General features: G+C 44.5%; 1 protein-coding gene across 7 annotated transcripts in view; it reads right to left on the reverse strand.

Annotated features, from left to right (window-relative positions):
- Positions 1-10,478, reverse strand: part of YWHAZ (tyrosine 3-monooxygenase/tryptophan 5-monooxygenase activation protein zeta) — a 75,904-nt gene extending 65,426 nt beyond the window's left edge. Inside the window, exons 1-2 of one of the 7 annotated variants that reach the window (XM_030217374.1) lie at positions 10,373-10,478; positions 7,801-8,108 (exon numbers count right to left, since the gene is read on the reverse strand). In XM_030217374.1, the coding sequence (XP_030073234.1) occupies positions 7,801-8,094 (294 nt within the window). In that variant the 5' untranslated portion in view covers positions 8,095-8,108; positions 10,373-10,478. Of the gene's footprint in view, positions 1-7,800; positions 8,109-8,774; positions 8,909-9,049; positions 9,216-9,524; positions 9,626-9,884; positions 9,906-10,011; positions 10,072-10,367 lie in introns of those variants that run through there. The other 6 variants (XM_030217366.1, XM_030217407.1, XM_030217415.1 and 3 more) reach the window with 6 other exon arrangements.
- Between the last annotated feature and the right edge of the window lie 224 nt (positions 10,479-10,702).

The following is a 10,702-nucleotide window of genomic DNA, read 5'->3' on the forward strand; positions in this document are numbered from 1 at the left end:
ATAGTATATCACATACTTTAGGAGAAGCAGAACAGAAGTAATGAATTTTAAGTTTAAAAATCAGTCACACAGATAGTAGTCAGTCAATACAGTATCCCAGATTATATACACAAATAGCTCCTAAAATTTCCAGCATCTCCAGTTAATCATGAATTGATGGTAGTTATGGGCTATTTTTAAATAAAGGGTGTTAACAGTGCAATAGTAAGGAAAAATGTCTTACCCGATTTTTTTTTCTTTAATCATAGCAGACAAATCCAGAGACTTGTGGGTTATGACCATCTACCAGCAGGTGGAGATAGACAACCTGATTTTTTTTTTTTTTCTTTAATCATAGCAGACAAATCCAGAGACTTGTGGGTTATGACCATCTACCAGCAGGTGGAGATAGACAACCACACACTCTCTGGCACATAGGACGGTATATGTTCCTTGGTCAGTGAGTACAGTATTTCTCATAACAAAGCAGAAGGAACAAGGCAAACACTTCTCCCTCCTCACAAAATATGGCATAAACCATGGGAATGGAATGGATTCGATGCTTTTGTGTTTTTTTTTGCAACTACATTCAAAGCAGTTTACATAGTATATACCGCTACTTATTTGTACCTAGGGCAATGGAGGGTCAAGCAACTTGCCCGGAGTCACAAGGAGCTGCAGTGGGAATTGAACCCAGTTCCCCAGGATCAAAGTCCGCTGTACTAACCACTAGGCAGAACCATGCACAGGCAACCACAACCAGAAACCTAAGCAGAGAGAATGAACTAATAGTGTCAACCTCGTGAAAGGGTGGACTCTTGATCTGTCTTCTGCGACAAAGAAAATCATCAGGTAAGAATTATTCCTGCCTTATCAGCAGCAGACTTGTGGTATGTAGCAAAGCAGTCCATAAGTAGGGTGGGAACCAGACACAGCCGTGGAAAGAACCAACGTCCCAAAGGATGCCTTAGACCTAGCTAAAGTCATCAACTGGACAAGGTCTGGAAAAAAATCATGCGTCACAAGGACCCGATAAGGGATCTTCATAGAAAAAAAAGAAAAGGAGAGAAGCATAAGCAATAGGCGTCCGACTCCAACAAGCTATGGCTTCATATGAGGCTGCATTGCCCCGACTGGGGCCCTACCAGTAGCAGGGAGGGTGACTACACTCAGACCATCCATTGGTAGCCTGAAGATACCAAAGGCCCACAGCGACCACGACAAAGCAGCAGATGGAAACTCCCAGAATCATTTTCCTCCTGAAGAATGGGAGGAAACAACGGCTGATTAATGGAAATGTGAACACCACAGGTAACAATGGTGGGACCATTTTGGACCTCTCTCGACTCTAAGATACAAATAAGGGATCTGCACAGAACACTGTCAAGATGTCAAATATGTGAGGAACCAAGCAAAAAAATGCCAAGCTGGAGTCATGCTGCTCATGCAGACAGAACCAGTTCTAGCATGAAGGGATACAGGAGAATTCAGACAAAGATGAGGAGGACACCGTTGCACGATAAGGCAAGAATGCGCCTTGGGCTCGGAGCCAAGCTGAACTCTGATGCCAGCTAGCAGCATTCCACACAGAAAGGGCCAAGTTGTGCACTACAGAACAGCAAGTGCACGCCCCAGATATAAGAGATTCCTCAACAAAGTGGGAAAGTCACAGATGGCAAGGACAAGACCAGTCAGGAGTTGGATATGAACAGCATTGAAGCTATTATGCACTTTTGGAAATGGGTGTGCTTTCACCGCCATGAATGGTACAGTGCCCAGATCCAAAGAGAGCTGCACCCCCGAGTCAGACAAGAAGCTGTGCTTCATAATCAGCAAAGGAACTGAATTACACATCCAGAGGTGGAGCTTTGGACAACTCCAAGATGAAGCTATGAGGCATAACCAAAGGAAGGTGATGAGCCACTTCATGCAATGAAACCTCACCTTGCACTTATAAGTGGAGCTGAGCATACATACAGAGAAGGAGCTGTGCCCCATAGACACATAGAGCCAACTGTACTGGAGCGATACAGAAACAGAGATGGCACCACGACCCCCAGTCAGAGACAGCACCATGCTCAACTTGCAGAGGGAGCTGTGCACTAAATTCAGAAAGTGCTTTGCTAGACATACAGAAATGATACAGAGCCAGGTAGCAATGGAGCTGCGCCCAATAAGAAATGGCTGCAGTTCCTTTGTAAGGCACAGGTGGTAATGTTCAGATCAGGACTAGGGCTCCGTTCCACACACACACACAAAGGAGGGGTTTACTCCCCATTCAGATATGGAAGCAGTTCCAATCGGCAGACGGGAAACTGGGACCAGCAAACCACAAGTGGACCATGCTAGATATGATGTGGCCGCCGGGTGTAGCCAGAAACATGCTCCATGGCCAAATAGCGAGCAGTGCAGCAAGTGGAAAGGAGAAACTGTGCTGTATAGAGTGATGGAGCTATGTTCCACATCTACCAATGGAAGAAGCTCAACAGCCAAGAGCCGAATTCTGCAGATACCATAGACGCACGAGCTAGCCAAGCATCGAGCTGAAGCTGTCACTGTGAGGCAAAGGCTGACAAAGCCACAGGAAGTGATGGAGCTGCTAACAGTGAAGAAGTGCCTATAAAGACAACCATGCCAACTGTCCAGTGGAGAGAGGGCACTCAAGATAGCAAGAACCTGACAGTATGAAGTAAGGCCAGGAAGCTTGTGTAGCCCTTAAAAGGAGGGTCCCGGAACAGCAGCCATGAAGAGGCCAGTGAAGGCACCACAAACTGTCTTCCTCTGATCAGCAGCACACACACAGAAGGCTGCAACCTGCCAGGAACCTAGGGGCAGCCACCCAGCACCTTCTCTAAGCTGCAAGGCTACAGCAGCCCAAAGGCCAATAGTGCAAGTGCTAAATAATCTGAAGGGCAATCTGGCTAAAGATACAGAGAGCTATGAGGCAGAAATGCTGCCATATGCTGAAGCTGACGTCTGCAAACGCAGTCAGGAGCTGAAAGCTGACAATACAAGGGACAGAAAAACAGGTCAGACAACTGGAGTCTAAGGCTCCCCGACACTGTATAGGATCGCTGCTTTAGGGAGGCCATGCTGAGATGACCAATGAGCTCCAAAGGCGGCCTCTGCGGCAGCGCACCACTACTCATGCGGACACAGGTCACCAGCTGCCCCCGCAGAGAGGAGAAAAATGGCCATGCTTCAGGAAGGAGAAAAACAGTCCAAGTGGCATAGAACCACAGCTACCAAAACAAGGAACCCTGCAATCCAGTACCTGCAGTAAGCGCAACAGATGGCAGCTAACACACCAGCTAGCACAGGCACAAGCTAAAGGCTACCTATGGAGCCAGGAAAGAGCAGAACAGGCAACCATGAAGTGGCATTGCCCCCTTAGTTTCAAGCAAAAAAGGAAATACATTCCTGGGAGGGGAGGAGAAGAGAAGAGGACAGCCTATGCTAAGGCCTCAGAAAGAAGTGAGCTGCAGACTGAACACACAGCCAGGAGGAGTAACCTGGAGAAAGCCAAAAAGTAGCAGGAATAAATGCAGCAGAGGGCAGCTAACATCTACAAACACAGGCACAAGTCAAAGACTACCTATGGAGCCAGGGAAAGAGCAGGCCAGGCAACCATGAGGCACTGTAACCCTTAGTTCCAAGCAAAAAAAGAAAAAAAAAAAAAACACTCCCTGGGGGATTGGGGAGGAGAGAAGAGGACAGCCTATGCTATCATAGCCAAGGCCTCAGAAAGAAGTGAGCAGCACACTGAAAACACAGCCAGGAGGAGTAACCTGGAGAAAGTTGAAGAGAAGGCTGCAAGGGCAGCTGAGAGTGACCTTGGAGCAGCAAGGTCCAGGTTTCTTCTGTGCAGGAATTCACCATGCGAGAAGGAGTGAAGAATCAAAACCACAAAGATAAGACAGAAATACCTCTGCCAAACCAAGAAAACCAGTGCCGTTCACACCGCAATGGCCCGAAAGCTGCGAAGACAGAAAAGGAGAAAGAACAGGTCATTATTGCGGCTTGTGACCAAAATGTCTGCCGCCAACTGAAAAGGTACTGTAAAAAAAAAAAAAAAAAAAAATCGTACCAAAATTGCTCCTATGCTGACCCACAGTACTGTCCTGAAAATACAAACGTCCACACAGGCTGCTCAAAAAAAAAAAAAAAACCCCCCCGACAAAGGACAATAAGTTCAATCTCACAATTTTGCCAGCCACACCAGTATCCACAGGACTTCTGACTCTGCAGAAACAGACAACCCCTCTCCTCCAGAATGCCACATAAGTAGAAATCTCTCTTCCAGCATTATCCCCCCCCCCCCCCAAGATGTGTGAGGAGGAAGTGGAGGGAGGGGGAACCTGGAACCACCAGGTGTACCCCAAGTCAAGTACCTCTATTGGCATTGAGGCCCCCCAAGCCAACTGAACCCGGAACAGGAGAAACCAGGAACGTGAGAGAGACCATCCACCACCTGTTGAAGATACTAACTGACCAAGGAGCATACTATACTATGTGGCACAGTTCAGTTTTGGTACTTTTATCTCCACTTGCTGGTAGATGGTCATAACCCACAAGTCTCTAGGTTCATCTGCTCTTGATAAGGAACATTTGGATCAAAATATCCAAAAACAAGCATGTGAACCTCAGTTGCTACTTTAGAAAAATGTGGCAAAAAGTAATCTACTCAGGAAAGCACAAACTGAACAAAATATACACTTCAATGTGCTGCCAAAAATAGTTTTTCTTTTTGGAACAAAAGGCAAAAAGGGCACACTCCTGAATGTTTTACACATGAACTCTTTTTTTCAAGTGTGAACATTTTTGTCAGAAACAACCCATCCCTAATCATTCTGCAAATATCTGACATTATATTATAAAACTATAGGGAGATCAGCATCCCCCCTAAGCTTCAGGTTACAATACTTTTGCTACCCTGATCTAGTTATGCTTAGTATGACAGTGAATTGACTTTAAGGGAACAATGGAATTATGACCATTTCAATAGTATACGCTTAACCTAACCATAATTACCAGCATACACTTTTCTGCAGGTCACAGAGGAATAGACTCAGAGGCAGATAATGAAAGCTAGATATTAGTAATACGACCCCCCTAAAAGTTCAAATTCTTACATATGAATCTTAGAAGTGTACACATCAGCCATGCTTTTTTCTTTTTGAGCTAGGGACTTTATTTTTCAGTTCAAATTTTGTTCTCCTCTAATTCTACTACTATCTTTCAATGGCTCACTAGGTACTGTGCACAAAGCATCTGCAATTCCAATGGGCAGGGCCAGAATGTCTTAGCCACATACCAGCAAGAGGTTGTCAGTCACTAAAATTTTATGAACCCAGGATTACCTAGTTTTTTTCTAAGCCGATTTATGATGTTTTCTGGGACTTAAAGCAAAAGAAGTAGTTTCACCAGAAATTTAAAAAAAAAAAAATTCTCATTGATCTTTTAGTATTTTAAAGGTATTGTGCTACAGCCAGTCAGCATAAGACAAACATGGGCTGCACAATGGTCAGGAGTTAGGGCATGGGAAATTTTTCAGAATTCCCATGACTATTTATAGTCCACAGCTACAACCTGCAATCTTATTTTCATAAAGGCAACCCCCACTAATTCCCACCACACCTCTCTGAAAGCCCCACCAGTTTCTGGCTCCCCTCTCTCCTGAAGTTAGAGGGGAGCAGCTCCTCAGTATCTCTCCACACATTCCTCTCTGGGAACTCCGTTCACTGAGTAGATCTCACTTATCTTCACCCTTCTCCTCCACTGCTAACTCCAGACCCCGTTCCTTTTATCTTGCTGCACCATATGCCTGGAATAGACTTCCTGAGCCGGTACGTGAAGCTCCATCTCTGGCCGCCTTCAAATCTAAGCTAAAAGCCCATCTTTTTGATGCTGCTTTTAACTCCTAACCCTTATTCACTTGTTCAGAACCCTTACTTCATCATCCTCACTTTAATATTCCCTTATCTCTTGTTTGTCTGTCCTAATTAGATTGTAAGTTCTGTGGAGCAGGAACTCTCTCTTCATGTTCAAGTGTACAGCGCTGCGTACGTCTAGTAGCGCTATAGAAATGATAAGTAGTAGTAGAAGGATGCCCCCTTGCTGGGGTTGTGGCAACATTTTGGATCCCATTGCATCTTGGTGGGAAAGGGGTCCACTCCTATATAGGATCACTGAAATATCACTGAAGACCCCCTGAGTTAGTTCTTTTTGTGGAGGGGGGAAGCTGCCCAACACAGAACTTCTTGCAACAGCACCTATGCTACCAGACTGCTGATAGCATGGCTGCACCTATCACCTGCACTTAAAGTAGCAGTAAGTGCAGCCAAGCTATTGACAGTCACGACAGCTAGCACACAGTAATGATCTGCACGCTGTCATAGCTGGCTACTCCTCCACAACATCCAATCACACCCACACATTCCCTCTTTAAGCAGCTGCTTAACACAGCTTTGTAAAAGGGCTCCTGAAATTCAAGCACACAAGCTATAGAGATGCAGCAATGTTATTGCCCTAATTTACTACAACCTTGAACAAAATGCCAGGGCAATAAGTAACAACCAGAGGATTAACTTGGTGGAGAGGGGAAGTTGCTTAATGATGCTGCACAAGTTGCTGGCCAGAATCTCCTTCAAGGTTGTGTGTCCCATATTGAAGATTTTTATCTCCAGCACTAGAGACAGAATCAGCCACCAAAACAGGTCTGGTTAATACCATAATTCTTAAGAACTACAAAGCCAAGAGCAGAAACAAGAAATTAAGAAGGACTTGCATTTGTTAGCACACATTCAGTTCATTGATGTGCCTTGAAGTCTGCATAAAATTATATTTATGTCTCAGACTCACACAAATTTAGTTACTGCCAATAACTATCACGGATTGTAAAGGAATTAACTGTCAAAAATCCACCAAAAAATTAGAAAACAAGACCAAAATCTGGATGCAAAGCCAGAACAGTCATTGCTTGCAACATTACAATTCTTTGATGAATCATGACATTTTGTTTTCTCATTTTGATGCTGGTTATTGCACCCAGACTAAACTATTCTTACAAGTTCACTATACTATTAATCTGCAGAAAACCAAAATTGCCAAGTTGTCTAGCTAACCTTACTATTGAACAGAAACGCATAACACTTACAATTTATACCATCTTAACAGTAACCAACTTATCTTTTGATTCAAAAGATACCACCCCCTTAGGGAAGAAAGAGGGCAAAATCAAAGTAGCAGATGATACTTTTCATTAGTTTTGTAACTGGCACAAATACACTAATCAGGGCATGTTTTAAATATGCTGGGGACTAATTGTACCAGCAGTCCAGCTTCAGGGTGACTCATGAGATGGATGCATAGGGCAATTGCTCTGGTTGCCCCCCCCCCCCCCCACCAAAAAAAAAAATGGTCTTGGCTGTAACATTTTCCATTTGTGAAGGGTATTTTAGCATACACACACAGCATATTTTCAAAGCACTTAGCCTTCCAAAGTTTCATAGAAACCTATGGAACTTTGGAAGGCTAAGTGCTTTGAAAATATGCCTCATAGTATTCCTCCAACATAAAAGGTGCAAATAAGTTTAGATCCGCAGTCCATATTTTTTTTATATGGCTACCCATTCTTTAACTAGAATTCTGTAATTAAAAAAAAAAACCCTAAAGCAAAACCTTGTGCACAGTAATAAAATGCAGAATGAATCAACTGAACATAAACATCTACAAAAGCAACAAAAATTCATAGGTACACCACCCAAAGAGAATGTATGATGTATTGGCTTTTAACTGTAGAAGACATATTATAAATCTCACCAGTACATCATTGCAGATCTCTTTAAGCTCAGACTCTATTTTCTCTCTGTATTCTCGAACCATCTGCTGCTTTTTCTCACTGCCTTCCGTTTTTTGCTCAATACTGGAGACAACTCTCCAAGACGACCTACGAGCTCCCACTACATTTTTGTAGGCAACTGAGAGAAGATTTCTCTCTTCATTGGATAATTCAGCTCCTTCTTCTGTTACAGCCTTCATGCAGGTTGCCATATCATCATATCTCTCAGCCTGCTCAGACAATTTGGCCTTCTGCACCAACTCGCTCTTATCCATGGCTGTTTATGCTGAAAAAGGAAAAAAGTTTTTCAAATTCTACAACCATTTATATCAATTTCATAAGACAACATTCCACCAGACAAGCCTATATGGCTTTTTATGAAAACTTCCACATTAAAATGAGGTCTGGGTAACATATCAGACATGTAGAATTTTGATGCATCATCCTGCTAGAATAGACAGTGTATTATAAACATTGTAATATAAAGACTAAAGAGAAGTAGTCTACTAGTTACAAATTAAAAAAAAATCTCATACCATGTAGCAAGTTGTGACTTTCTCCTAAAATAAAGGATTACAAATGTATCTTTCATAAGCAGATGTAGTCCCTTAGATTCAGATTTGCTATGAACCTGTCCTCCCTTATCTATATGGATAAAATGCTGTCATTCCATCTATTCTCTAGCTCAGGCCTACTCACGCTCACTGGCTCAATTAACGAAGATTTCAAAACAGTACAAAATACAACAGTTTAAAAAAAAAACATCTACACGAACCATGTATTTTATATTGTCGATACCCACTTTCCAAATCCATGCACAAGGCGTGTCACATTTCAAGTACAGTAGTATAAGTCCCTTCCCCAGAGGGCTTACAATGCCAGTCTAATTAATAACGCATGAATGGTGCCAGAAAACAAAGTTTAGCTATGACAAAACGTTACCCTGTGAACTCACCGATTTCACATTTATCATAGTCACGGCTGCTTCTCGCAAAATAACAATAGAGCGAACATAATTTTATTCGTCAAAATATCGTCCAGTCCTTCAAGCTACTTTAAACTTTCGAATTTTAATCAAAATGAAAGGTTTTTTTTTTTACACCTTCGTAGGGAGTACATTAAAAAATGTCAAGCATCCGCCCAGGTTACAAGATAACAAGCCTTTTTTTTCTATCATGGCGGATCTATGTCATTTAGCCCAGCCTATTTTTCAACGGAAACCCCACTCACCTCCTACTGCACACAGCAGCGACAGAGAAATATAATCTGTGTGTGAGCGCGCTCACCAAGAATAAATGCAAAAATAAAAGCCATTGTCAAAACTACACTCAAAAGAAAAGAGAAAACAAGAATATAAGGCCGAGCTAGCTTCAAATCGTTCAAAGACGCCTTCTCTCTCTCTCCTCACTCAATCACCCACCCCCGTAATATCAAGGACGAGATCAAACCAACCACACCCAAAGAAGCAGACAGAACTCAAAATTCCTCCACCATTCAAGAGAGGCTCCCGGTTTTAAGGTCTCGTTAAAAACTTAAAAACCAGTCTCTTTCTGGAACTAAACCTGAAACGCTTGTCATAAATGTGCAAAACCGGCTCCCAGCGAAGCAGCGGCCAGTCATCTCCCCCGGGAGGAAAGGAAAGCAGTTGCAATAGCTCTTCTGCATTGAGCACACACGGAGCCAGGCCCCACCCCGAGCGCTTTACCTGTCCCTGGGACCTTTTATGCATTAAAGGTACAGAGATAAAGGTTCACTGGACCAGTGGGTCACACATCATGCAGCGTCCAATGTCATAATCCCTAACCTTCCAAAATAAAAGGTGGTAATGGGGGGGGGGGGGAGAGAGAAACGAAGGCTTTTTGCTGCCTGGCTGAGACGCGGCGTCTGCGGGAGCCCCAGGTCAGGGAGGCGGCAGCGCTAAGTATCCAGGACGCAGGCTCCACGCCCACATTTTCCGGGCTGGGGAAAGGCGTTGGCGGCGGCGGCCGCAGCGCTTCCAGCGCCGCCACCACCCTCCTTCTCGCGCTATCCCCGCCCGACCCAAGCCTGCTCTCGCCGGCCTCACCTGCGCTGCAAAGCCCGCGAAGAGTACGCGAGGCGGCACGAGCACCTCTCGCAGCTTAAAAGGAAAAGCTTGAAACAAGGAAATTGGGGGGGGGGGGGGGGGGGGACGCTATACGTCTGCTCCGTACCTTCGACGCCCTCCCACGGATCTTCTCGTGGGTGACTACAGCAAGATGGGCGCGACTCAAGCGTGTAACCGCCGAGAATACATCCGCTTTTACTGGAAGAATAAAACAAGGCTCCGCTCTCCTATAACGTCTTCCGAGTTGCCCCGTCATCCCCTTCCCTCCTCCTTCTCTTCCCTCTCTGTCTCAGCTGAATTATACATCAACCATCCTTCCCCCCACCCCCCCCCCAAAGCGAGCATCTATTTTCTACAAGATGGCTAAGGCTGAAAAAAAAAACAGCCGAAGTCAATAAAGGAACCGTAATCACTATAATAAGGAGAAACCACAGCCACGACTCCCCCCCTCTCGTTCCTTACCTGTGGTCTGGAAAGCACCAAAAATAGAACTAAAGCTCGCTTCCCCTGCTGCTGCGTGCACCTCTTACTCTCTCTGCTTGTTTCTCTCTCCTATTCCCCCTTAGCGAGCCTGCCCGCCGATCCACGGGGTTTCCTCCAATCGCCGGCACAGTTAGCAGGGGCTGGGCAGGGAACGTGACGTCAGCGCTGCTATGACAACTGCTGCTAATTAGGGTCTGCAGCGGGCGCTTCTGTTAGGTCTTGTCGCGTGCTTTACGTAGTGTTTTCGGCTGCTAACTGCTGGACGGTTTGAATTTTGTTACTAACCTTATATAAATGTATATATTTTTGTTTAC

Source organism: Microcaecilia unicolor, chromosome 1 (genome assembly GCF_901765095.1).
Source record: "Microcaecilia unicolor chromosome 1, aMicUni1.1, whole genome shotgun sequence".
NCBI classification, from domain to species: Eukaryota; Metazoa; Chordata; class Amphibia; order Gymnophiona; family Siphonopidae; genus Microcaecilia; species Microcaecilia unicolor.